The sequence below is a fragment of the Mesocricetus auratus genome, unplaced genomic scaffold (assembly GCF_017639785.1).
Source record: "Mesocricetus auratus isolate SY011 unplaced genomic scaffold, BCM_Maur_2.0 Super-Scaffold_100007, whole genome shotgun sequence".
Classification (NCBI taxonomy): Eukaryota; Metazoa; Chordata; class Mammalia; order Rodentia; family Cricetidae; genus Mesocricetus; species Mesocricetus auratus.
In genome coordinates this window covers 61,472,499-61,499,823 of record NW_024429191.1, presented here as the reverse complement: position 1 = coordinate 61,499,823, position 27,325 = coordinate 61,472,499, and the positions used below count along the sequence as shown (strand labels likewise).

Sequence of the window (27,325 nt, the reverse complement as noted above, 5' to 3'; positions counted from 1 at the left end):
GCTTCTGTTTCCGGGTGCGGGTTCTGTCACAAAGCCTAGACCTCCCTTCGCTGGTGGCGTCACGGATCCTCTGCGCCGCGCCCGAGGTCAGCAAACAAGGACGGGCACCACCCAGCCTGCAGCCGGAGCCGGGCCTCGCAGCTCGGGTACTGCAGCTGAAACGACACGTCCCTTGGCCCACACCTGCCTCCGAGTCACGCTCTGCCCTGTGAGGTGCAGCATTTGACAAGTCATTCCCCAGCCCCCACGTGCCACGTCCCCAGCTTCGGAGTTTAACAGTCCTTAACTTTGAGACTCCCTCCCTTCTGTCTCCATAAGACTTTTTTTTTTTTTAAATTTACCCCAGTTGATTTTCTCTCGTGTAAAAATAAATTTGGAGTTTCGGGAGCCATGCAGAAAGATTAAGACTCAGCCCCCGTTTGATACAAAACAACTTCATGCTCATTAGAGTGTGGGAAGAGTGAACCCCAGCACACGCAGGATACTATGGCTGAACACGGGGCTCATATCACAACTGCTTCGGTGGTGGACGACCAGCCATCCATTTTTGAGGTGGTAGCACAGGACAGTTTAATGACAGCAGTGAGACCCGCTCTTCACCATGTGGTCAAGGTAAGGTATTATTTCCCTGAAAGGTTTCAGGGACTACTGGATAGAACTCAAAAACATTTTACTAGTAGCCAAGGGTTTGCAATGACCAATGTGTGTCATTCATATCCATGGCTTAGTGTCCAAAGAACACTGTACTCAATTCCTAGGACCTCAAGCTTAGGCTATACCCCAAAATCGAGTTATTTAAACCAGGTGTGTTAAATTTAGAAGGGTAAGTGTGAATATAACTGAAGATTGTAATAAAGTGAATTTGTTTTTGCTTCAGGTTCTTGCAGAATCAAATCCTGCGCACTATGGCTTCTTCTGGAGGTGGTTTGATGAAATCTTCACTTTGCTAGACTTTCTGCTCCAGCAGCATTATCTTTCTAGAACCAGTGCCTCATTTTCTGAACATTTTTATGGCTTAAAGCGAATTGTATCAGGGAGCTCAACACAGCCTCAGAGACCAGCCAGTGCTGGTCTTCCGAAGGAGCACCTTTGGAAATCCACCATATTCCTTGTTCTTCTACCCTATCTGAAAGTGAAGCTGGAGAAGCTAGCTTCCAGCTTGAGAGAAGAGGACGAATACTCTATTCACCCCCCTTCTTCTCACTGGAAACGATTCTACAGAGCCTTCTTGGCGGCCTACCCGTTTGTTAATATGGCCTGGGAAGGCTGGTTTCTTATACAACAACTTCGATACATCCTAGGAAAAGCTGAGCACCACTCTCCCCTGCTGAAATTGGCTGGAGTTCGGCTAGGTCGACTGACAGCTCAGGACATACAAGCTATAGAGCATAGACTGTCTGAAGCCAGTTCGACGCAGGACCCCGTCAGAAGGTAAGACTCAACGTTTTCTAAAGCCCTGTCTTTAACAAAGTTTAAAATTGCACGTTAATCATCTGGTTTACCCCAGTCATTTGTTAAATCACGGCAAAATCATTCCTCACTCCATAAACAAGGCCCCACATTCTGGTAATCTTTCTCACTATCATAGGTACACCTTGCAGCAGGTCTGGTGTCTGTAAGGCCCTATGGAGGTATCTGCTTTGTGTACAGTTTCTTATGCCCCATTACATGATTAAATCAATGCAGTGGCTTCATTTAACAGTTGGGGGACCCAACAGCTAGAAGACACAGAGCCAAGATTTAATGCACAGCAATATACAATTCTAAGGAATGTTCTTGCCGGTTGTGGTGGCGCACGCCAGTAGGATTTGCTGAAGGAGGCAGAGGCAGGCGGATCACGAGGTCGAGGCCAGCCTGGGCTACACATTTTTAGCCGGGCGGTGGTGGTGCACGCCTTTAATCCCAGCACTCGGGAGGCAGGGGCAGGCGGATCTCTGTGAGTATTGTTTTAATACAGAGAAACCCTGTCTTGTAAAAAAAAAAAAAAAGAATGTTCTTATGCCTGATGCTACACCACCTTTAGCTAATTCTTATTCTTCCTCAAGTTCAAACATGTAAGCATCTCGACACTGCTAGGTTACTTTTTAAGTCAACTATTTGTTTTTCTGGTGGATTATTTAAAATTTCTATAAAATCTTATTTTTAATGCCTTTCTCAGGTCAAAGCCTAATCTTTTGTTGTTAGAAACAGGTTGTGGTGGTGGTGGCTGGAGAGATGACAGTGATTATGTGAATGGCATGAACTGCTAACTTTTCCAGAGGCCCCGAGATCAATTCCCAGCACCCACATTAGGCAGTTCACAACTGCCTGTAACTCCAGATCTTCTGACCCAACTGCATGCACATATAGACAAGCAAACACAAGCATAAAATCTTTTAAAAACCTGAAACACCAGAGTTTAAGTGTACATTCAGTGACCAGTGACCTGCTTACAACAGACCCGCCAGTCCAGGAGCACTCAATCTCCAAATCAGTGACTCCCATAAGTGTGGAGCTGCACTTACAGTGACCACACCCAAATAAACTGTTTTCTTTCCCAACAGCATTGGTGAGAAGATAAAGACGGCTCTGAAGAAGGCTGTGGGAGGTGTGGCTTTATCCCTATCCACTGGCCTTTCTGTGGGTGTCTTCTTCCTCCAGTTCCTTGATTGGTGGTACTCTTCTGAGAACCAGGAAACCATCAAATCACTGACTGCTCTGCCTACCCCACCGCCACCTGTACACCTAGACTACAACTCTGACTCTCCCCTGCTGCCCAAAATGAAGACAGTGTGCCCTCTGTGTCGTAAAACGCGGGTGAATGACACGGTTCTTGCCACCTCTGGCTATGTGTTCTGTTACCGCTGTGTGTTTAATTATGTGAGGAGTCACCAAGCCTGTCCCATCACAGGCTATCCAACAGAAGTCCAGCATCTGATTAAGCTCTACTCGCCAGAGAACTGAAAGAGATTAGCATATTACCACAGCTCAAGTTCTATGCTGTAAGGCCACAAGACTGCTGTAGTATGGCAAACAACATTGATACTTCCCTAATTCACAACTACAGTAATTTTCAGTAACTGTATGGATTCCTTTAAAAGGATATAGTCACTTGATCCTAACTTTTTGGTTTGCTCTCCACCAAGCTAGTTAAGCAGGAGAGTGGGGATTACAGGTAGTGTGAGGGCCAGTGTGGAGGTGAATTAAAGACCACTAACTGTTGCTTGTCCTCAAGAGTAGGGTTTTCAGCTGAATGTGGTAGTATAATATTTGCACTCAGACGATGGGGGCAGGATTTTGAGTTCAAATCCAGCTTAGGCCACCATAGGGAGCCTGTCAAAAAAAGAAAATGAAAGTGAGACTATGATTAAGAGGGATAAAAGCTCACAGGAAAACCCAGGTCAGACCTTATACAACAGGTGGTTTGAGAAACAGGCCTTCTCTTTAAAAAATATTTCCTTACCTGTGAAATAGAGGCTTTGTCAGACTGCATACACTATGTAATGACTTCCTCTTTCTAGAAATACTTAGGGACATTTTAGAGAAACAACCCCTCCCATATACCAGACTTATTAACGTCTGATTATGAAATTAGCAAATGCTAATCTTCAGCATTTGGAGATTCCTTCATGAGCTATACCTGTCTCTCTTGGGAAACAGGATAAAGAAAAATAGGGTTTGTTTATGGGGAAGAGCCTGGAAATTTCAATGTGAATGAAAGCTCCAAGCAATGGTGAGATGCAGGAAAATACTTAACTAATGTTTACCAAATGCTTATCTAATGAATACTTAATGAGGAGCAAAAGCTTTCTGCTCGTTCTCATGAGTTCTCTCAATTGACAATTGGCTCAATTAACATGAATCATCCTGAATATTGTGAAAGTTTCTATGAAACATTCAAGTAAATTTTAACAATAAGTGATTCTGGGAATGAACTGTTTCATGCTGGCATGATTATGTGGAGACTCAAAAGATTACTTCACGAGTTTAAAATAAATTTTCAGATCACCTTTGACTTCTTGAAGTATTCCTGTATTGATTAAAGTTTTGCCTATTAAAAAGACAAATCCAGTCATTAAAAACCCTGCTCTAACAACAATGCCAGCCTGTATGAAACAGCATTTACAGGAAACACAACAGTTCAGTTGCTTATTTGAATGTGGATGGACAAGCCGGTGAAGAAATGGCCTCTGAAAGTCAATGTAGGATGGATGAAAATGGTTTTTAACGCCTGGCCTGGTGTAATTCTGTGACTCACACTGGCAGTTGAGAGCATATTATCTGTCACCATAAAGATGATATAACTCTACTAAGTTTTAAAATGGACAATCCATCCTGTGGATTTAAAATTATTAAAGCTTACATATATCAGGAGATGATGGTCTTTTGTAAGCTCTTGTAAAACCTTATCAAAACAAAGGTCTAACCCAAACAAATACCATAGTTACAACACTTTTTTTTGTTTTGTTTTTTTGTTTTTCGAGACAGGCTTTCTCTGTATTGCTTTGGAGCCTGTCCTGGAACTCACTCAGTAGACCAGGCCGGTCTCGAACTCACAGAGATCTGCCTGCCTCTGCCTCCCAAGTGCTGGGTTTAAAGGCGTGCACCACCAACACCTGGCTAGTTACAACACTTTTTTTGTTGTTTTGTTTTTAAAGGATTTTATTTATTATGTATACAGTGTTCTGCCTGCATGTATGCCTGCAGGCCAGAAGAGGGCACCAGATCTCATAACAAATGGTTGTGAGCCATCATGTGGTTGCTGGGAATTGGACTCAGGACCTCTGGAAGAACTAGTGTTCTAAACCTCTGAGCCATCTCTCCAGCCCTAGTTACAACACTTTTAATACAGTAAAATAAGTCAGTCAGGAACTGATTCCCATTCAGGAAGAAAAGATGAGTCCTCCATGAAGTTTTGAAGCCTGATTGCTCACCTGGACCTAAAAAGGAAAACATGAAAGTGTCAGTAATTCAAAGGATACAAAAGAAAGACTCTTACAACATAACAAGTCAGTATCCACATAGGTTCAAATACACCTGTGTGGTAAGACAAGCACAATCAGCTCAGAGAGAAGATTAAGGAATCATGCCCTGGTCAGAGCCAGCGCATAGCAATGGCAATACCAGGTCAGACTATACTTCACTCATCATTGCATCATTTCACTTCACCTCTGGGTTGCCTACGGAGTCCCTTACATACCATAAGAGCTGCTGCTTTTACATATTTCAATTTTGAATTTTCAATAAATACCTTCCACTATGTGGTAAGTAACTGCTATACAAAAATAAAAACTTAAACAAGCCGGGTGGTGATGGCGCTCGCCTTTAAACCCAGCACTCGGGAGGCAGAGGCAGGTGGATCTCTGTGAGTTCAAGGCCATCCTGGTCTACAGAGAGAGTTCTAAGACAGCTAAAGCTGTTATACAGAGAAACCCTGTCTCAGAAAAACTTAAAGACGTTTTGTATGTGGGTAGGGGACTCTTGTTCTCACAACAGAGTAGTGAAACATTTACCCCTTGAATCTTTTTTTTAGAGCAAGGCATGATGGTGCATGCCTTTAATCTCAGCACAAGGGAGGCAAGAGGGCTGTCTCGAATCTCTGTGAGTTTGAAGTCTACATAGTGAGTTCCTAGACAGCCCTCAGAGCTACATAGCAAGACCCTGTCTCAATCAACAACAACAACAAAAATGTTATTTAAATGAGTCCAACTTCCATTTATTTGAACAAAAAATCTTAGAGATGTCTGTAAGGAGGCATACAGCCTAATTTATATAATAGTTATAAGAAAAGATTCTCTACAAAATTATAAATCATTTAACATAGAATTCAAACACCAACAAAAGAATTATATAGTCAAAATGCTTGTAGTTCTAGCTACTCTAGAGGGTAAGACAGGGAGGTTCACTTGAGCCAAGGAGTTAGAGGCCTGGGCAACATAGGAAAACTTACAGTGAACAAACAAAACCATACAACACAAAATTTTTCTCACAATCTTCTAATTTCAGTCCAAAAATTCTTGAGAGGCTAGGATCTGCTCAAGCGCTACAGCAATTAATAGCAGAATAAGGAAGAGAACTGAAGTCCGAATGCTGGGTTTATATCTTTCCACCTCTTCTTCTCAACGCCTGCCCTTTACTAATATAGCAGAAACTACTGGCACCGGGGTGATGTCTCAGCAGTTAAGAACACTAGGAGCTTAGAGAGGACCAGTAACTGACTTTAAGCCCATCAGCTTGACAACATTGTGATTCAATGGGTCTCCTGCCTCTGGTTCCCCTGGGCCACAACACATCTACACACTGACGGAAAAAAAAACTATAAAAGTGTGAATCAGCTACAGCAAGCATCCAATTACTCCCCATAGCCCAGGGAATAAAATCCAAATCACTTTGTTTGGCATTCAAGAGATTTCAAAACCACAAACAAAGCCCTTGGTCAATTCCCATGACCACCACCAGAATAAAAACCCCCAAAACAAGAACAAAAATCAAGCCAGGTGTTGTAGTGGGGTACACCTGTAATCCTACAGCTTTGGGAAGAAGAATCCCGAGTTTGAGGCCAGCGTGGGCAATACAAATCCTGTTTTAAAAACAAAATTAAAAATAAAGCCAGGCGGTGGTGGCTAACGCCTTTAATCCCAGCACTCGGGAGGCAGAGGCAGGTGGATCTCTGTGAGTTCGAGACCAGCCTGAGTTAGTTCCAGGACAGTCTCCAAAGCCACAGAGGAGCCCTGTCTCGTTTTAAAAAAAAAAAAAGTACATTTATCCTTATCTAATAGCATAACCCTAACAACTCTTATAGACCACTCAACCCAGACAATTTGTAAGTTCTCAGATCTACTCTATTTAACTAGTGCTCCCTCGATAGAACCCTTCCTTCAGTTCCGTTTTGCCTCTCCAGTTCTGTGACCCTCCGCACTGCCACTTTTTGCAATAAACTTGATCCCAGTTAATTCCAAAGGAAGGCTCTGCCCTTCTGAATCACGGAAGCAAAGTTTGTGGAACGAATTCCACTTAAAGATCCAGACAGACGGTGGCGCACGCCTTTAATCCCAGCACTCGGGAGGCAGAGGCAGGCGGATCTCAGTGAGTTCGAGGCCAGCCTGGTCTACAAAGTGAGTTCCAGGACAGCCTCCAAAGCTACAGAGAAACCCTGTCTCGAAAAAAAAACAAAAAACAAAAAAACAAAAAAAAAAGATCCAGACAGACACGGTAAGTGAACCCAAGCTCCTGCCATGCCCAGCAGGTAGGTTTTCCTAATTCTCTGCCTCTATACACTCCACCTGAAGCTTCTTCCCGCTCTTGTCTCAATGGGAGAAAGGCAGGGTATACTTTCGGAGCTACTCAAATATCACCTTTTCTGTTAAATGCCCTGAACTACCTCGGTTAGTTTCCTCTGACCTCCACAGCTTTCTCTCCCATCACAGCAATCATCACATGTCAACTACGCAGCAAGCAGTTCAGCTGTCCCCGTCGCCCCACCCCCACCCCATCTCTCCCATCACCCCCATCTCACTGAGTTCCTAAAGAACCGAGGCTGCGGGGGTTCAATACAAGACCTCAGTAACCAACCCTTCCCGGCTAAGCCCTATGGCCCTCGATTAGAAAAGCATCAGCACAATTTATAATGTCAGCTTACCTCCAACCTGTCACGCGGATAAGGACCATACCTCAGGCATCTCCAAGCTCTCATTCGCCCATCCTCTAGCACATGGCGCTCTGCAAAGATTCCTTTGCAGCCCAGCGAGAGCTTACACACAGTAGATCCTCAAAGCAAAAAGAGATAAAAGTCCAACCCCACCAATTTCGGGAGACGGAAGCCATCCTTGGTGGAGAAAGAGGACTGAGGCGGGAGTCGGGGCTCAAATCGGCACCCAGCCTAGACTCCTCAGTCCGCAGTCGTGAACCAGGACTGTTAGGAAACACCTCTCGGCTGCAGGGGAAGACTGAACCCAGCTCAGGGACACTGCATAAGGGACTCACAGGATTCCCGCGCCCCATCCCCACCGCCTCTGCGGGCCTTCATCCCACAGCCCCGCGCGCGCCAAACAGCCAATCCCGCGGCAGCCAGAGCTTCACGTGAGCAGCTGTAAGGCGGGGCTGACATGAAGAGAAGCCAATCAGAGGGCGAGACGGAAGGCCGCGGGTGGAGCTGGCGTAATGGCCGAGGCCGCTTCCCCGGGACTTCTAGACTCTTGGGTCTGTTTTCCACGAGTTAGACCTGCGGTGTTCTGTACAGCGAGCGATGCTGTTTTTCTTCTCCCTACAATACTCTGATCATGGGATTCCTGGCAACTGTTAGGCATAGTAATTTTACGCCTGCCTTGATAGAGAGTGGGGCGGGGGGAGGAGGCGAGAGACCCCTGTCTTGAACATTTTTAAAGACAAGAGTTTTAAAAAGATTTATTTATGATTATGTATATGTGTTTTGCCTGCGTGTATGTCTGTGCACCGTGTCAGTGCAGACCTCCTCGCAGAGGTCAGAAACAAGTGTCAGATCCCCTGGAACGTGAGCTGCCACGTCGCTGCGGGTAATCAAACCCTGGCCTTGCAACATTTTAAATAAAAGTGCCCCGAGAAAAGCGCAGCTAAATATCAAATTGGCAAGACCAGCACTGAGGATTTCCTGGGAGAGGAGGCATTTCATCTAGGTTTTGAAGAGCCTTAAGAATTAGGAAATTCTACAGGGCATGGTTCGCGCCGTTAATCCCAGTACTCCTGAGGCCAAGGCAGGAACATCTCTGTGGTTTTGAGGCCATCGTGGTTTCAATAGGGAGTTCCAGGACTACATAGAGAGAGCCTGTCTCAAACAATCAAACAAAAAAAGGAGATTCTGAGAGAAGTAATTATTTAAGCTCATCATAAAGTAGTGGAGAATTCTAGTTTGCCAGATTTTGGCAAAGCTAAAATCACCGATGTTGTGCTTCTCAAAATTCTGTGAGCCTTAGAAACACAAAGGAAGACCTGCTTGTACAGTCGTCATCCAGAATAAAAAGCAAACAGTGAAAACTCCAAAATGCTTGGGGCCCAAAACCTCCCCAATAGGTTACTTCAGGTTTGAGTCTAGAATAATATTTTCAATAAGCGCTCCAGGAGGAGCAACTCTGATTCACTGCAAAGTTTAAGGACACCTATGAGTATTACCAACCTCGTAGGAGACTGGAAAGACAGATATTTTGCTAAGTGCACTAACTGGTTGGATGTAGACTTCAGAATACTCCGAGTAGTGGGAGACTGAATATTTCAGAGGCCAGGTAGTTGAGTGATCAGAGTAATGGTTAAGGAAACAGTGTGCAGTTGTTTAGAGTGGGACAGTGTAAACACCTTGAGAGTGATCTCAAGAGCTAAGAAGAGCCTAAGTGGAAATGGAGAAATGGCAAAGGAATGGCAGATGAAGACTGTGATGAGGGACAGATAAGGGTGTGCAAACGGGCTTGAAATAAAGGGAAAGTAGAAGGGAACAAAGTGTCCTCTATACCAGACCATTCAAGTCTGGTCTAAGATCATTCTTAAACCTTGTAGTGTAAGGACAAGGGACAGCGAAGAGAATGTGCCTTTGCGTGTGCTGTTTTCTCTGCCTTGTTTGTCTTTCCCCCTTCTGTCTCCCTTCTCAATTTGGTTCTAGCTCACACATCAGGTCTTTTAGGAGTCTCATAAGCACCACTGTTATCATTTATACATAGCTAGCTCTCCAGAGTGACTCCAGAGTGCAGGTGTCAAGCGCACACCTTTAGGTTATAGGTTATAGTAAGACAGTTTCTCTTCCGTAAAGAAACAAAAAGTGGTAGTGTCTAATTCACAGAATAGTTAAAAGATAAATGAGGGACAAAGTCTACCACATTGAGTGCTCATTAATATTAGTGGTGGTGTCGTGAGTTAGTACATAGTGTTTCTGTCTGTAGCTTATGAAGATGACATATGTCTTATTCTCCCAGTCATCAGTAAGGTGGTGTGCAGAATGAGAGTACATGGGCTTTGGGTTTAAATAGGCCAGTGTTCAAATCCCAGTTCTGATCTTTGCTGGGTGGGTAACCGTGAGCTTTACCTTGTTGAACTGTTTTGCCATTTATAGGACAATGAAAATAATCCATGCCTTTTAAGTTTTTAGGATAATGGCAGGCAAGAATAAAAGATGCATATTTGGCCTGAATGAAGCAGTCACTAGATGACAGTTTTTATTTTAGCATGAAGATCTTGTTGTATTTGGACCATAGTAATTAATTGCTCATTAACCTATTACTAAAATTGACGTCATATGCCCAGTGCTATGGATAAATCTTTATGTGTATCATCTCACTGTTTTTCATAAACTACAGAAGGCAATATTATCTCTGATTTACACAGCAAAGTTTTGAGGCTTAGGTAAGCTTCACCAAAGTCGACTGGCTAGAATATGGCAGAGGTAGGATTTGAACACCCTAGGTAACCCCCCAAGGTATCTTTCTGACTGAAAGAATGAATGTAAAGGGACTCACCCAGAGATAGGTAATGTCCAGGACTATTGATCTCAGTTACTATTTATTCCATTCCGGACATTCCTGAAAGAACTGAGGAGGAGACAATGAGGGCTCAAGAGACCAGTCCTTTCCTTCACCAGAGTCCTCTGACACTTTGTCTGCTGAGTATGCAGGCTGTGCCATAGCTACCACTGTTGATAAGCAGAAAGGCAGAAGGAATGCATCTCGAATAAACTGGGACTCCAGTTCTTAGATAATCATTGTTAGTATAACCAGATAACTTGCCCAACATCTAGGAAAACATGCTTTTCAAGAGACTGGTTTCAAGTTGTTTTGTATCAAGAACATTTTCTTTACAGATACTAACCCTGAGATGTGAGGTCCTTCCTGACCTGACAAACTATACCCAGGAGACTTCTATTGTTTCTCTCTCTCTCTCTCTCTCTCTCTCTCTCTCTCTCTCTCTCTCTCTCTCTCTCGCTCTCTCTCTCGATTTGAAACACTACACACACACCTGCTGCCAATAGTGCATTACAGAAGAATAAGGAGGGAACAACAACTCAGTTCCCAGAACTTCTGCCCAAATGGTTCTTCTGCTCTTCCTGGTGAGTGGGAAGGAAAAGAAGGCACAGAGGGAGACATCTGCTGTTTAAAGTTCTCAAATGATTCAGAGTCCTTGTTGAATCATTTGAATTAGACAATCCCAGATTTCTTATTATATAATTGCAACTTCCAAGTGATATATAGAGTTTCCAGGACAGACCCCAGCATTTAGTAAACACATTTCCAGTAAAAAGTGGTCATTTTTCTCTCTCTAGGAAGAAGAAGAAGAAGAAGAAGAAGAAGAAGAAGAAGAAGAAGAAGAAGAGGAGGAGGAGGAGGAGGAGGAGGAGGAGGAGGAGGAGGAGGAGGAGGAGGAGGAGGAGGAGGAAGAAGAAGAAGAAGAAGAAGAAGAAGAAGAAGAAGAAGAAGAAGAAGAAGAAGAAGTTGTTCAAGCTGAGAGCAGACATTTCTATGTTGCTGGGATGATCAACTGTCTTGGTGTCCTTTCTGCCTCCTCTCTTGGAAACTCCATTCAGCCAAACATGAGCAAAGTGTGGTGAGCAATCAGAAGTTTTCAAAGTGGAAGCCCCAAACTGAAACAACAGCAATGATAAATGTAAGGGTGTCCAGATACCTAATTAAGAATGTTGTTTTGCCTTAACAAATTGGAGCAGAAACACAGTATTGTTCATTGAATTCAATTTTTTTTTTGCTTTTGAGATGGTGTCATGTATCCTGTTTTAGTCACTTTTCTACTGATGTGATAAAACAGCATCACCAAGGCAACTTGTAGAAGAAATAATTTATTGAGGGATTACATTTCCAGAGGATGAGTCTATGGCCATCATGTTAGGGAGCATGGCAGCAGACAGGCATGGTACTGGAGCATAGCTGAGTGCTTACATCCCTGTCCACAAACACAAAGCAGAGACAGCTAAGTGGGAATGGACTGAGTCTTCAGAAACCTCAAAGGCTACCCCAGTGACACCTCCTCCAACAAGGTCATACATACATCCTAATCCTTCCCAAACAGTTACACTTTAAATATATGAGTCTATAAGGGCCATTCTCATTCAAACCACTGTAGAGCTGTAGCTAGTCTTGAACCTTTGATCCTCCTGTTGATATTATAGGCATGCACCACCACCACCCTTACTTTACTGACTTAGCTTAGGGACAGGGTTTATTTTCCTATGACTTTCATAACAAATTACAACAAATCTGGTGGCTTAAAGTGACAGAAATGTGGGGGGTATTTTTATTTTAAAGATTTTTTTATTTTTTGGTTTTTCGAGACAGGGTTTCTCTGTATTTTTTTTTTTGGAGGCTGTCCTGGAACTAGCTCTGTAGACCAGGCTGGTCCCAAACTCACAGAGATCCGCCTGCCTCTGCCTCCCAAGTGCTGGGATTAAAGGCGTGCACCACCAACGCCCGGCTATTTTTATTTTATGTGTATGGATGTTTTGGTTGCATTTATGTCTGTGCACCATGTTCTTGTGTGGTGTCTGAGAAGGTCAGAAAAAGGTGTTGGATGCTGGTGAGCCATCACGTGGGTTCTGGGAACTGAACCAAGGTCATCTGTTGTGGGATATTTGTACACTGTGGTTGGTGTAATAAAGGCTGAATGGCTAATAGTTAGGCAGGAGGTATTGGTGGAATTTCTGGGAAGAGAAAGGAGGAGGAGGAGATAATCAAGGTACAGGGAGATGCCAATGAGAAGTGGAGGGAGTTGGGCGTATAGAATGAAAGAAAGTTAAAAGGCATGAGGAAAAGTGTAGATTAATATAAATGGATAATTAAAGTTATAAGAGTTAGTGGGATAAGCCTAAGCTAAGGCCGAGCTTTCATAATTAATATAAGTCTCCATGTCATTATTTGGGAGCTGTCCAGGGAGACAGAGAAAAACTCATTGCAGTAATATGAAAAATCAAGTACTCTCAACTACCAACTAAGTCATATCTCTAGTCCCACTCATTTTTTCTTTCTTTTTATTTTTATTTATTTATTTTTTGGTTTTTCGAGACAGGGTTTCTCTGTGGCTTTGGAGACTGTCCTGGAACTTGCTTGGTAGTCCAGGCTGGTTTCGAACTTACAGAGATCCGCCTGCCTCTGCCTCCCGAGTGCTGGGATTAAAGGTGTGCCCCACCAACGCCCGGCCTTTTCTTTCTTTTTAAAAATATGTTAATTATTTATTTTTATTTTATGTGCATTGGTGTTTTTGCCTGCATATGTGTCTGTATGAGGTTACTGGATCCCCTGGAACTGAAGTTATAGACAGTTGTGAGCTGCCATGTGGGTGCTGAGGATTGAACCCTGGTCCTCTGGAAGAGCAGTCAGTATTTTTAACTGCTGAGCCATTTCTCTAGCCTCTCTTCCTTTTTTATAGCAGGAGATTTGACAACAGTTTCACCAGGCTGAAACCAAAGAAGAAACCAAGCCTGGTACTGGAAACCTAGCCAAATACCTGGGGCTCATGAAGTCATTGATTGTGGAGGAGAACCTACAAGTGGCACTTTACTAAGCCAGCACAATCCCTAACTGCAGTATAAATATCTATCCTTAAACCCACATATAAGTATAGGTCTCACTCATCAAAGAAACGTCTCCTTTCAACAGATGGAGACCATCACAGAAAACCGCAACCAATCAAACTGCAGAGAACAAGTGACTGTATGGTGCCCGGCCGCAGCAGACACGTCTACAGCACAGTTCCTGCACCTGAGGCTCGGGAGTCGTAGTGGAAGAGGAGACAGAAAGATCGTAAGACTCAGCGGACTAGGAAGTGTGATGTGAGATTGCATAGCCTAGGAATATGAGAGACACTTCACCTGTGAAGTCTCACCATCATGCTGACTGAGCAAGGACAATATGAATAGACATGCTAACATGGAAGGAGGAAATCTCATGGGACCTCAACCATAGACAAGGAACTACTGGCAACTAAGAAATACTGAGAGTATGAGAAATCGTCTCACAAATTAGTTATCCAATACCAAGTGGTCACAGCTGAAATCAAATAACATGTAAATAACATCATGTGGACTGAGAAGGTTGCAGCTATGTATTTAGGAGGGTCTGTGTGTGTGTGTAAAACAACAAAGAAAGATCAAGAATTTGAGAGGGTGACCAAGGGACAGGTAACATGGCAAAGGTTAGAGGGTGGGAGGGAAGAGGGATAATGATGTAATTATATTTTCATTTCAAAATAAAATTTTTAAATGTGATATATAGATACAGTGAAAATCTTTGGTCCATAAAAACATCTTATCATTTGGGGGGGAAATGGATACAATTTGAGATAATAGTATTGAGCAAGTTAAGAAAGTCTCAGACAAGCCGGGCGTTGGTGGGGCACACCTTTAATCCCAGCACTCGGGAGGCAGAGGCAGGCGTATCTCTGTAAGTTCGAGACCAGCCTGGACTACCAAGCAAGTTCCAAGACAGCCTCCAAAGCCACAGAGAAACCCTGTCTCGAAAAACCAAAAAAAAAAAAAAAAAAAAAAGAAAGTCTCAGACAAATGTTGTATGTTTTCTCTCATTCCTGGTTCCTAGGTTCTATGTAAGTATATAAAATCAGGTATGTATATATGACATCAAAGCAGAAATAAAGCTTTGTAGGGCAAGAAAGGGGAACTTTCAGGAGGATAGAGGGGCAAGAAAAGGGGCACTAGGGACCATAGGTGGAAATATTTCAACATATAATATAACTTATATGAAAACTTTAAAAATAAGTACTTTTTTAATGATTAGTAAGAATTTTTAAAGATTTATTTATGATATAGTGTTCTGCCTGCGTGTACACTTGTATGACAGAAGAGGGCACCAAACCTCATCACCATGTTGTTGCTGGGAATTGAACTCAGGACCTCTGGAAGAGTAGCCAGTGCTCTTAACTTCTGAACCATCTCTGCAGTCCAATAAATAACTCTTTTAAAAATAGGAAAAGTGATAAAAGTAAATAAAACACAACAGGAAATTTAGAAGATGTTGAAATAAGCTAACAATGAGTATGTATGTACAGGTTAGCCTGATTTAAAATGAGTGCAGCCAGACCTGGTGACACACATCTTTAATTCCAGCATTCATGAAACAGAGGCAAGGGGATCTCTGTGAGTCTGAGGCCAGCCTGATCTATATAGAGGTCTAGGCCAGCCAGGGCTGCATAGTGAGACCCTTTTTCAAAAAATTAAAATGAGTGCAGTTTTGCAAACGAATTTAACCAGGAAAGAGGTGCTTTGCTATGGGTGGAAGCCATGTTTGTTCCTTTTAGAAGATGAAAACTGAACTCTGGCTGCTCACTTGAAAAACCCCAAGTTTCCTCACCCTAGGGACCTGATTCACTCCCTGAGGTCAGACCTTAGCTTGCTAATCTGCCATGACATAGACTCTTCTTGAGTCCTTATCAGCCTTCCTCAGTGGGTCAATGTTATGAAGGCTGAGGGATTCTGGCAGAGTTCCTGTTCCTCCCAGGCAGATATCACAGGGCAGCAGGGCCCTCAACAGCAAGCAAACATTCCACCCAGAGCCAGATGAGGAGCTGAAGCAGCAGGAGGAAACAAGAGCACCAGGTAAAGAATTGCTTTTCTAAATCTCATCATTATGTTGGACGTAGTTCAGATCTGAGAGTAGGAAGGGTTGGCTAAAGACAATAGTCAAGGAGACATTTGGTAAGGAAGGTGAGGGAGAAATTCTCAACCTGGTGGGAAGGATGCTCAGTTGAATCTAGACTCTCAGAACATCTCATGTAGTTATGAGTATCCAAATAACATCAATGACACCATGAAACCACACACTGTGATAGTCCAAAGCCACTTAGGTTTCCGTATAGACCCCACCAATGAAAGTTACCAGGAAGGTAATCTGAAAATAAGGAAGCCATTTGCCACAGAGCTTCAGAAATTGGAATGGAATTGCTCTGGACTGTGAACAGCCTCTCCCAGTCCTGTGTGCAGACAGCATATGGGCACTCCGGCCCAGAGAAAGACCACTTACTTCAGTTAAAAAGTAAATGTTCGAGTTCGAGGCCGGGCTGGACCGATAGCCTCCAAAACAATACAGAGAAACCCTGTCTCGTAAAACAAAACAAAAAAAAAAAAAAAAGTAAATGTTCTACTTTACAGTTAACTTTCTGAAAGTTAATTTAGAGCTCTAATTTCAGTTGAGATGGCTGTTCTCTAGTCTTAAAAGGTTACTGGTCACAGTTTAGCAACTGGGCCTCAAAGGGCTTTGGTGCTTTTCCAAATCTTAGAGGCTCCATAGTACAAAGCTAAACTAGAAGAGAAGGCAAATTTCCGCCTCACATCACACTGTGACAAATTTACATGGTCTGTGACTTTAGAAGATGTATAAAGAGCCGGGCGTTGGTGGCGCATGCCTTTAATCCCAGCACTCGGGAGGCAGAGGCAGGCGGATCTCTGTCAGTTCCAGGCCAGCCTGGTCTACATAGTGAGTTCCAGGACAGCCTCCAAAACAATACAGAAAAACCCTGTCTCAAAAAAAAAAAAAAAAAAGGAAGATGTGTAAAGAGCTAATACAATTTCAGCATTTGGTCTTTAAAATGTATAAAATAGCATATGAAATACCAAATTTTATGTGTTGTATACTTTTTTGGATTTTTTTGGTGTTGTTTTAAAGATTTATTTTATTATTGTATATGTAGTGTTCTGCCTGCACATATGCCTGCATGCCAGAGAGGGCAAAAGATCTCATTACAGATGGTTGTGAGCCACCCTGTGGTTGCTGGGAATTGAATTTAGGTCCTCTGGAAGAGCAACCAATGCTCTTAACCTCTGAGCCATCTCTCCAACCCCTATTTTTTGTTTGTTTGCTTGTCTGAGACAGGATCTCATGTAGTCAAGTTAACTTACCATAGCCAGGAATGACTTTGGAGATGACCCTCTTGCCTCCATCTTCTGACAGGATTACAGTTGTGTGCCCATACGTAGCCTAATGTTGATTTTCATAAAAGACCTACCATACACAACCCAAACTCCACTTCCTGTACTTTCCACTTCTACTTCTCTTCCCCTTTGAATTATGACTAGAGCCCCTGACTTCAGCTTCTATTTCTGCACATTTTTGTTTGTTGTTTGTTTTGGTTTGGTTTTTTAAGACAGGGTTTCTCTGTATTGTTTTGGAGGCTGTCCTGAAACTGGCTCTGTAGACCATACCTGGCCTCAACCTCACAGAGATCCACCACTGCCCGGCATTTCTGCACATCCTTTAACTCACTTAGCTCCTGCACTAACCCATTCCCCCTTATATCTGGACTTATATGTGGTGCATCCCAAATTTAAGCAAAAGTGGGCTGAAGTTTTCAGCAACTTAATTTATTTCATTATGGAAAACTATTAAGTATTCACTTTTTAATCTTTGGCTACTCTTGTTGAAAAGTCTATTTGGCAACATTGTTCAAAAACAATGGGAAAAGTTAGACATTTGGTTGCTAGTCCCACTAAAGAATCTTTTAAAAGACTATGTTCAATGTTAAAATGTATCTCCAATAATGTATAACCTTGGAGAAAATATTGTGACCTCTGAACTCACTAATACAGAAATATTTCTGTCCTGGTTATATTTAGGAACACCCCTCTGCTATTGTTGGGAGTGTGTAAAAATGCCCTATGCTGAGATCACCGTAAATTTGGGCAAAGTGACTTTGGGAGAAGAAAACAGGAAGAAGATGACCAATGGTTGCTTGAAAAGACATGAGAACTCGAGTATCATCCAGGCTGTCTGTGCACTGCTGAATTCTGGAGGAGGTGTGGTCAAAGCAGAGATTGTTGATGAAAACTATAGTTACCGATGCCACGGGCTGGGGCAGGATTTGGAAACTTCTTTTCAGAAGCTTCTTCCATCAGGTTCACAGAAGCATCTTGACTGTATGCAACAGAACCACAACCTCATGATTTTTGTGAAGTCATGGAGCCCAGATGCCTCCAGCCTTCCGCTGAAGATTTGCAGTTTACGCTCCAACTTATACCAGAGAGATGTGACCTCTGCCATCAACCTGAGTGCCAGCAGTGCCCTGGAACTTCTCAAAGACAAAGAGTCTAGAGCCCAAAGAGGTGTCCCCAGGGTGCATTCTCAGGAATGCCTCCTCAACAGATCCACCCAGGAAGAAGACGACATTGAGGTGTGTGCTTCAGAATTTTTTAAAAAAGATAAACTCAATTATAAGGAGAAGCTGAACTTCACAGAGTCAACACATGTGGAGTTTAAAAGGTTCACCACCAAGAAGATTGTTCCTCGGATTAAAGAGACGCTGGCTCATTACGTTTCTGCATTTGCCAACACTCAGGGGGGATACATAATTATTGGGGTTGATGATAAGAGCAAAGAAGTTTTTGGATGTAAGAAAGAAAAAATGAACCCGGAATCACTAATAACAGAAATAAAAAACTGCATAGAAAAGTTGCCAACATACCATTTCTGTCGTGAAAAGCCCAAGGTGAATTTCACAACCAAAATTTTGAAGGTTTATCAAAAAGAGGCCCTATACGGTTATGTCTGCGTGGTTCGAGTGGAACCCTTCTGTTGTGTCGTGTTTGCAGGAGACCCGGATTCCTGGATCATGAAGGACAACAATGTCAAAAGACTGGTGGCTCAACAATGGGTGGACATGATGCTGGGTGTTCAGCCAGGTAAAAAAGGATGGAAGGCATCACAGAGGCGAAGAGCAAGAACCCTCTCCTTCACCTTTGAGGGTGTGCTGTCACGTAGTTTAGTTTTAAAAACCAGAAACGTGCTTTTGTTTACAAATGCACTTCCACAATATTGTTCTTTTTCTTTTATCTTAAAAAAATTTTTTAGTGTTCTTTTTCTAATGGCTTTGTTCTGAAGACTGAATCTCTTTGAAAGTAAAAAAAAGAAAAGAAAGAAATTTGGATTTCAGTCTTTTGGGGTCAAGTTATCATATATCATCAGCCATGAAGTAGTGAGTCGTCCGTCGTCCCCTGCCCCCCCCCTTTTTTTTTTGTTTTTGTTTTTTTTTGTTTTTCGAGACAGGGTTTCTCTGTATTGCTTTAGAGGCTGTCCTGGAACTCTCTCTCTCTTGTAGACCAGGCTGGCCTCAAACTCACAGAGATCCACCTGCCTCTGCCTCCCAAGTGCTGGGATTAAAGGCATGTGTCACCAACGCCTGGCTTAGAAGCCTATATCTTAAACTATACGAGGCACCACAACATGGGGGAGTGAGGCAAGAGCAGATACTCCAGGGACCACCAGAGGGAGGAGGACCACTGGTGGTTGTGTAGCCCTTCCAGCCCTTACATCTTGTTTGACAGTCAGCCTTAGTGCTTCCTATTCAACCTGTAAAAGACTTACAAATAAGCTCATTCCCTTGCTTGCAGGATCAGATACTCCCAATTTGATGAAACACCTTAGATCATTGGATACAGATATCAGCCATTACAGACTTCATGGCATCATCCTAAATTTGTTTGATCTATTTCCTGGTTTCCCCAGGGGGACGCCCTCCCCCCCTTTTGTTGTTCTTTTGTTTGTTTGTTTTCAAAAACAGGGTTTCCCTGTGTAGCTTTAGAACCTCGAAATCGCTCTGTAGACCAGGCTGTCCTTGAACTCACATAGATCCACCTGCCTCAGCCTCCTAGGTGCTGGGATTAATGATGTGCTCCAGCCAGCCCCCCCCCCCCCACCCACGCTGATCCTTCTTCCAATTCCATTTTACCTTAGATTAAGCTAAAAGCAACTGTAACCATCAGTGCTGCCCCCTTTGGTCATAGGCAGCTCACAGCCAACAGGGCTTTCTCCTTTTCTCCGTGCCTCCTGTAGGTGGCCGACAAGGTTTAAGGCTTGCTTGCATTATTGTGCTTTTTCTCACTGTCCTAGAGTTTTAAAATAACAACTGGGCTTCACATGACCTTTGCTGACATCTAGTAGCGCCCCTTTCTTCTTACAGGTGACCCGGTACCAGGATTTTAGAGTTGGAAGAAACTCAGGGACCATCACCTCATGAGAGACAGGAGAAATGACCCTTGTTTGAAATGAGTTACCCAGTGAGGTAAACTGCTGGAGACCCACAGAGCAGTTCCCAGCGTCCTTTCCCGCCATGCACAGCTGTGTGAGGCAGCGCAGGGCCTTGCACCTGTTTCCTGTAGAAAGAACAATCGCAGAGTTCTGCCACATTTGATTTTTCCTTTCCTCTGAAGCCGCTTTTATATTTGTTTAGATCCTTCCAGCTTGCCCACCACCGATTACATGGCTCATCCGATTTCATCAGCTTCACCTGCTCCAAGAAGGCCAGCATACCTCACAAAAGCCCTGGGATATAAGAAGATTCTGCAGCACAGTTTGTTTCCAGGTATACCCATCTCAGTTTGGGTTTTGTTTGGCTTTTGAGACAGTATCTCACTATGCAGCCCAGGCCAGGTTTGTATATTCCCTCTTCATTTCATCTGAGGAGATTATTTTTATACAATAAAGCATAGCTCAGTGGTAGAATGTTTTCCTAGCAAGGTCCTGAGTGTGATACCCAGCATTGAAAAAATAATTCAGTTGGGAGGAATTAATAGCAGGTAATCCAAATATTTTTTTCTTAGGGAATGTCAAATGTAAGACATTAGCAGACATAATGGTCCTGCAATTTTACACACACACACACACACACACACACACACACACACACACACACACACACACACAGAGAGGAAAATAGAGAGAGTGGGGGGGGAGGAGAGAAGGGTCTTAAATCCTAGTTCTCAATCTGGATCAAACTTCTATATGCACCTGTGTCTTTTAGTCTTTAAAATGGAAAGTGCTGGAGTTTTTTGAATCTCTATCATAAGAGAACTATGCCATGACTTTTTAATATAGAGGGAGTCAGAAGGCTCCACCAATATCTTCTGAAGAAAAATTTCTTCAGCTTTAGCACTACTGATATTAGAGTCACACCACAGAGGGAGGACTCTGTCCCTTATATGATGTTTATCTGTATCCCTGGCTTCTACTCATTAGATGCTAGTAGCTTCCCTCCAGTTGTAATAATCTAAAAGTCTCCAGACATTGTCTCAGCTGGTGAGATGGCCTGATGGGTAAAGACAGCTGCCACCAGGCTTGAGAGCCTGAGTTTAATCTCTGGGCCCCAGTGGTAGAAGGAGAGAACCTGAAGTTGTCTTCTAACCTCCACATATACTGAACACACACACACACACACACACACACACACACACACACACACACACACACACCACCCAATAGTAAAGTAAAATGTCTTCAGAACTCTGTTAAGAGTTACTATTTGGGGGCTGGAGAGATGGCTCAGAGGTTAAGAACACTGACTGCTCTTCCAGAGGTCATGAGTTCAATTCCCAGCAACCACATGATGGCTCACAACCATCTGTAATGAGATCTGGTGCCCTCTTCTGATGTGTAGACATACATGGAGGCAGGGTGTTGTGTTTGTAACAAATAAATCTTTAAAAAAAAAAAGAGTTACTATTCTGCCTGGCTGTGGTGGCACACACCTTTAATTCCAGCACTAGGGAGACAGAGGCAGGCAGAGCTCTATGAGTTCGAGGCTAGCCTGGTCTATAGAGTAAGTTCAGGACAGCCAGGGATACACTGAGAAACCCTGTTTCAAAAAACGAAAAGTAGACAACAACAAAGAAATTACTTTTCTAGAAGATGTCACCCCTCACCCTCACCCTCCACTCCGCTTTTTCTTTCTTTTCCAACACAGGGTTTCTCTGTGTAGCTTTGGCTGTCCTGAAACTGACTATAGACTAGGCTGGCCTTGAACTCAGAGACTAGCCTGCCTCCATCTCCCGCGCACCCTACTGTGCAGCCTAAAGAGGACTCTTACTGTCCCCCAAAGCACCAGGTCCACAGAAAGCCCTTAGTAGGAAGGGATGCCGCTCCATCAGCTGTGTGTGTCTGGGACTGGAAAAAGGCTCCAGGAGCCTGTTGTTGGTAGACCTCTTCCTAACAGCTTCCTCCCAGACTAGAGTTGCTGGGCGTGGAATGCCGGGTGTGGGATGCTGGGTGTGGGAGTCTCTCATCTCGGTCTCGGGATGTTCTCTTTGCAACAGGAAAATTATAGTTCCGAGGCTAAAGTAGTCCCTTTCTCTCAGTTTGCAAGAGCAGCAGCCCTGTGCTTCTTTTTTTTTTCCCCCTGAGTTTTGCTAACCTCTATTCCTTCTATTTTCAGTGACACAGGCAAGCCTGCAATTTCAGCCAGAATCCCTCTGTAAGAAGCTGTTCTCAGATCACAACGGACTGGAGGACTTACTGAAGGCGCAGATACATCCTTGTTCTCATGGGATTGTGATAGTTTCTAGAAGCTGGGCTGGTGATATTGGTTTAAGGAAAGAGCAGAAGGTCCTGTGTGACGCTCTCCTGGTAGCAGTCAACAGCCCTCTGGTACTCTATACGATCTTAACAGACCAAAGCTGGAAGGGAGGATCTGACTATACGCACAACACTGCCCTTCAGTTAAAGCAGCAGCTACAAACTCTTGGCGGCTACTCAGGCAAAGTGTGCATCATTCCAAGGCAGATACACCTGACCGGCAGAGGGCCCAGACCTGATCAGTCCCCTGTGTGCTATCCCCGATCCTACACATTGTCTAGTAAAACGGAAGTGGAAGGCGTGCTGCAAGCCCTTGTGGGGGTCTCACTGTGCTCCAGGTCAGTGCTGAGTGACCAACTGGGCTGTGAGTTTTTCAAGCTTCGTGTAGAAGAGCAATGCAACTCACTCTCCGAGAGTCTCCAAGAAACCCGGGAATTGTTCATCCATTGCTTTCCCGGAACCAGAAAGACAGCTCTAGCCATGAAGATCACGGAGAAAATCAAGGATGTGTTCCACTGCAAACCAAAAGAGATCCTCTATGTTTGTGGAAATGACTCCCTCAGGGATTTTGTGATGTGAGAATTTTACCATCTAAACTTTTGGCAGGGGGTGGGGGGAGACTTTCAACACAGTCACAAAAGTAATTTGAGTTTAAGATTTAACAATGTTCTTTCACTTGCAAGTGTAAAAGCCTGAGTTAACACAAATTTCCAAATGTGGTTGAGCTCTAGAATGGGTAACTTATCATAATCAACCCCAAACAGGCCAAGGATGCTTGTCATTTGTTTGTTCAGTTTGGTATTTTTAGACAGGGTTTCTCTGTATTGTTTTGGAGGCTTCCTGGAACTCACTGCTCTATAGACCAGGCTGGCCCTGAACTCACAGAGATCTGCCTGCCTCTGCCTCCAAAGTGCTGGGACTAAAGGTGTGCGCCACCACTGCCCAGCTCTGTTTGTTTGTTTTTGAGATAGTCTTTCTCCTTAAACTCAATTCCTCCTGCATCAGCTTCCTGAGCATTAAGAGTATAGAAATACACTACCATGCATGCCCAACTGTGCCTCTAATTTATAGTAGCAACATTTCACCACAATTTAAGAAATGTAGAGATGAAGCTGCCTTCCTTTAAATAACTTTGCTGAATAGTTAGTGCTTTTGGTTATACAATTAGTCACTATATCTAACAAGCATTTAAATTTAAATACACCTTAACTTTGTTTATAAAATATTCACACATTTGAGTTATTCTGCACCAGAAATTTTAGAAAATATGTAAATTTAATTCTGATTGAAACCTCTAGCTTTCAGTGTAGTAAACAAATTGGATATTGTACCATTTATCAAAGAGGGAAAATTCATGTTATTTCTTTTGGTTTTAATCAAAAATATTTTTGAGCAGTATTTATGTTAGATGCTATTCAATATGATGACAGAGGAAAAAAAACAATGGAGACTTTACAAAATAAACAATGCAAGTGCTGTATTGTTGGTATTATAATAATAAAGGTCTGCCTCATGGGCTGGAGATTGGTCAGCAAATACTCTCCAGGGAAGGAGACTCTTGACTGGACTAAATTGTTAGGAAGCCAGGTGTGAAAGTGCATGCCTGAAATTCCAGCACTCTGGAGACCGAAGCAGAGTGAGACTGAGAGTCTGAGGCCAGCCTGGCCTGCACAGTGAGACCCTGTATAAAAGCAATCGAGCAAAGGATAAACAGTAGGAGGAGTGAATGAGATGGGGAGGGCCTCCCAGGCAAAGGGCACAGCAAGGTCAAGGGCAGTGAGGAGCAGATATATGGAAAATGGTGATGTTGGAATGTCTGCAGATGCTAGATTATGAATGAAACTGCTAGGGGGCCAGGAATGTTATGGAGCGCTGTGGGGAAAAATTTAAAATGTCCCAGTTAAAACCCCAATTGTCAAATACCTATCAAGCCCCTAATGTGAAGAAGGTATGGGACAGCTAACACTTGTGCTTTCCTTTAAGAGCCACACTGACCAAGCTAGAAGTCAAGGCAGAGAGTAAGCCCCAGGAACTGTGTACACAGAGTCTGCATGTGGGCACCCTATTGGATCCTTAGAGAAGACAGAAGCAACCAGATCTGGGAAACATGTTTGTGTAGTGTATATGCATGCTACAATGTGCCACAACGGGAAATGGACCAGAGAGAGGAAGACCTGTGTGGCTTCTTTTTTTTAAGTCTTCTTGAAGGAACTCAGCAACTGGTGTTTTTCTTACCAAAACCCAAAGGAGTTTCTGATTTTTTAAAGACAAGTAAAGAAAAAGACAAAATTTGAAAATACCTCTTTTGCATGTATACATTACAATATGCTTGCAGGAGACTGTTACCTAATCTTAGTAAAAGGGCAAGTTATAGAAGTAGGAACAGGCATGAATTACTTTTGAGATTTCCTTTAACTGTATTGATCTTGTCTTCCCCTGTCAAGCATCACAACTGGACCAGTAGAAGCAGCAAACTTTCCTAACTTATTATTTTTGAGACGAAGTATTGCTATGTAAGCTAGGTTGGCTTATAGTCGTTATATCATCCAGGTTGGTCCTGAGTGATGGGATTATTGGCACAAATGACCCAATTGTTTAACTACTTCATAGTAGAATTTCACAAGAAGATTTAACTAAGCGGTCCCCAAACTCTGCATTCTATCTGTCAGGTACCTTGGAAGTAGAGTGGTTTTGTTGCACTGCCTCTATTAATGAATCAGTCTACAAAGGAGAATCAGTCTGTATTTCCAACACAGAGAATAAGGAAAGCTTCCATTATCTTTGTTTATATGCCTGAAACCCTGTTTACTCTTTCATGGTTACAGCCAACAAGTCACCTGCCAAGTTGTGACCCACAGGACCTTCATGAGAGAAGAGTTCCCAAAGATTAGACACATAGTGATGGATGAGACTGAGGATTTCTGTAGGAGATATGGTGACTGGTACATAAAGGCTAAGAGCATCACCCATCCAGCACTCAAGGGGGCTGCAAGTGAAAACCTTCACCATGGGATCCTCTGGCTTTTTCTGGATCCTTTCCAAACCCGTCATGCAGATGTTAGTGGCCTTCCTGCCCCTTCTGCTCAGTTTCCTCGAAAAGTGATCACCAAGATCCACTGTGCTGTGGAAATTGCAAACTTTATGAAAGAAGAAATGAAGAGGATCCAAGAAAGCCCACCCCCCAACATATCTCCAGACATGCTGGCAATGTTCCAGGAGGCTCCCTATGAGGAAGCAATGTGTGCCCAGGCTCTGCCTGGTGTGTGTGAGATCAAGGCTAACCTGACACTAGAACAAATAGCCAACTATGTTGCAGAAAAATGTCACAGCCTGTTCCATGATGGCTATCTGCCCAAAGACATTGCAATTCTGTACAGAAGGGAAGACAGAGGACAGTATAAGGATGTGTTGCTCAGAGCAATGACCCAGGGAACAACAGAGGTTGCATTCAGCAGCGCTGCGGATGTTTGTAGCGATGGCATCGTTTTAGACAGTGTTCAGCAGTTTTCAGGCATGGTAAGGAATATTGTGTTTGGGCTTAGTCCTGAATGCATGCAGTCAGAGGGGGCTCATAAACTCTGCTTTGCCTCAAGAGCCATTAAACATCTCTACTTGCTGTATGGAGGGAGGACAGCCTCCTGATGACTATTGTAAATAACACAGGAAGCCAAACAAGAGCAATCTCTCCTCCCAGATGGTTGGTAGCTACTTCCTCTCTAATACTACCAGTGAAGCCACGAAGGCACATTGTTACAGCCTGGAGCCACAGCAATGTGTTTTTGGGGGGGAGGATGGGTCACTCTACTAGTGGTGGCTGTGCCCTTTGCTCAGTCCACTTCTTTTTCCTGGACAGTGACAATATAAGTATGATTAGTTCTCTGCCTCCACTTTTCCTAACTCAATCCACCTTTTATTCTGTTATCCACAGACCCTAAAATAGAAAGCAGATTTTATGAAATTCTCTGTTCCAGGGAGTCCCCGAAGCCTGTGGATGGAGTCAGTTTCCAAGGCTTTTATGGTTCTTGCTTCCTCTACTGACCCCGTCCTGGATCATGCCTCCATCTCCCAATGTTTCTAATGCACTCCAGGCTTGTAGTGATGGTGGGATTTCTTTTAGACCAATTTCTTGCACCGGGTGTCTTGAGGGCAGCACCTAGACTAGCATCTCAGGCTGTCTATGGGGCTCAAGCTTCACAGATCCAAGCTTGATTTCCTGTTTTCACAGTCTAGATTAGTCTCTTGAGGTTGACTTTCTGCCAACCAAGATCACAAAAGACAAACACAAGAATGAAAAAGCCACTCCGTTAGTTTAGAGTGTGAACTATATTAACCAGTGGGCTAGAGGTGTTTTGCTAATTTGTACATTCATCAAGAACACAGGAAGCCAAATGATGTGAGAAGAGCTCTATAGTAAGAATAGAGCAGCGGGGCAGTGGTGGCACACACCTTTAATCCCAGCACTTGGGAAGCAGAGGCAGGTGGATCTCTGTGAGTTGGTGGCCCGCTTGGTTTATAGAGAGTTCCAGGACAGGCTTCAAAAAATGGGAAATGGCAGCTATGTTCTCTCTCTCTCTCTCTCTCTCTCTGTCTGTCTTTCCCTCTCCTCTTTTCTTTCCCTTAATCTGGTAGATAATGCAATTAGTGTAATAAACTAACAGAGATAAAGAGTTGCTTGTTGTGTGAAGCTGCTAAAACATTGTTAAGGAGGACAACAGAATATATCAGCTTGAGAAAAGGAAAAAGAAGAATAAAAAGCTTCTAAACATCTCTTGACCTCAGTATATTTTCTCTCATTTTTGCTTATTTCCATTCCCTTTTGATTTTTTACACACATTGCAAGTTCTGCACTCAACTTTATATTCTGTACGGCTGCTTCTTCCATTTAATTTTTGCAAAGCATTGTCACAGTGTCATTGTGCCTATCGCTTTACATCTATCCTTAGGTCTACCCTTTGCATATCCCAACAGTAGAGCTAGATATTGAAAACAGGTTCCACTCTGGAAATCAATGTGGAGAATTCCCGAATAGCTAAAAATAA

General features: G+C 43.3%; 2 protein-coding genes, 1 long non-coding RNA gene and 1 other non-coding gene across 4 annotated transcripts; 2 read left to right on the top strand and 2 right to left on the bottom strand.

Annotated features, from left to right (window-relative positions):
* Window positions 1-56: 56 nt before the first annotated feature.
* Window positions 57-3,994, top strand: Pex12 (peroxisomal biogenesis factor 12). The gene is made up of 3 exons (XM_013118343.3): window positions 57-612; window positions 878-1,431; window positions 2,544-3,994. Exons 1-3 carry the CDS (start codon window positions 487-489, stop codon window positions 2,941-2,943), a joined length of 1,080 nt encoding a protein of 359 aa, XP_012973797.1. The 5' UTR covers window positions 57-486; the 3' UTR covers window positions 2,944-3,994.
* Window positions 3,995-4,806: 812 nt separating this feature from the next.
* On the bottom strand, window positions 4,807-8,023 carry LOC121141440. The gene is made up of 2 exons (XR_005878355.1): window positions 7,619-8,023; window positions 4,807-4,919 (listed from the first exon to the last, which is right to left on the bottom strand). It is a non-coding gene; the product is annotated as an uncharacterized LOC121141440 (long non-coding RNA).
* On the bottom strand, window positions 5,040-5,135 carry LOC121141656. Its single transcript, XR_005878620.1, has one exon. It is a non-coding gene; the product is annotated as a Z30 small nucleolar RNA (small nucleolar RNA).
* A 9,567-nt stretch (window positions 8,024-17,590) lies between the features above and the next one.
* Window positions 17,591-27,053, top strand: Slfn14 (schlafen family member 14). Its single transcript, XM_005077072.3, has 4 exons — window positions 17,591-18,622; window positions 20,170-20,301; window positions 22,147-22,861; window positions 25,112-27,053. The coding sequence occupies exons 1-4, from the start codon at window positions 17,596-17,598 to the stop codon at window positions 25,926-25,928; spliced, it is 2,691 nt and encodes an 896-aa protein (XP_005077129.1). The 5' UTR covers window positions 17,591-17,595; the 3' UTR covers window positions 25,929-27,053.
* Window positions 27,054-27,325: the final 272 nt, after the last annotated feature.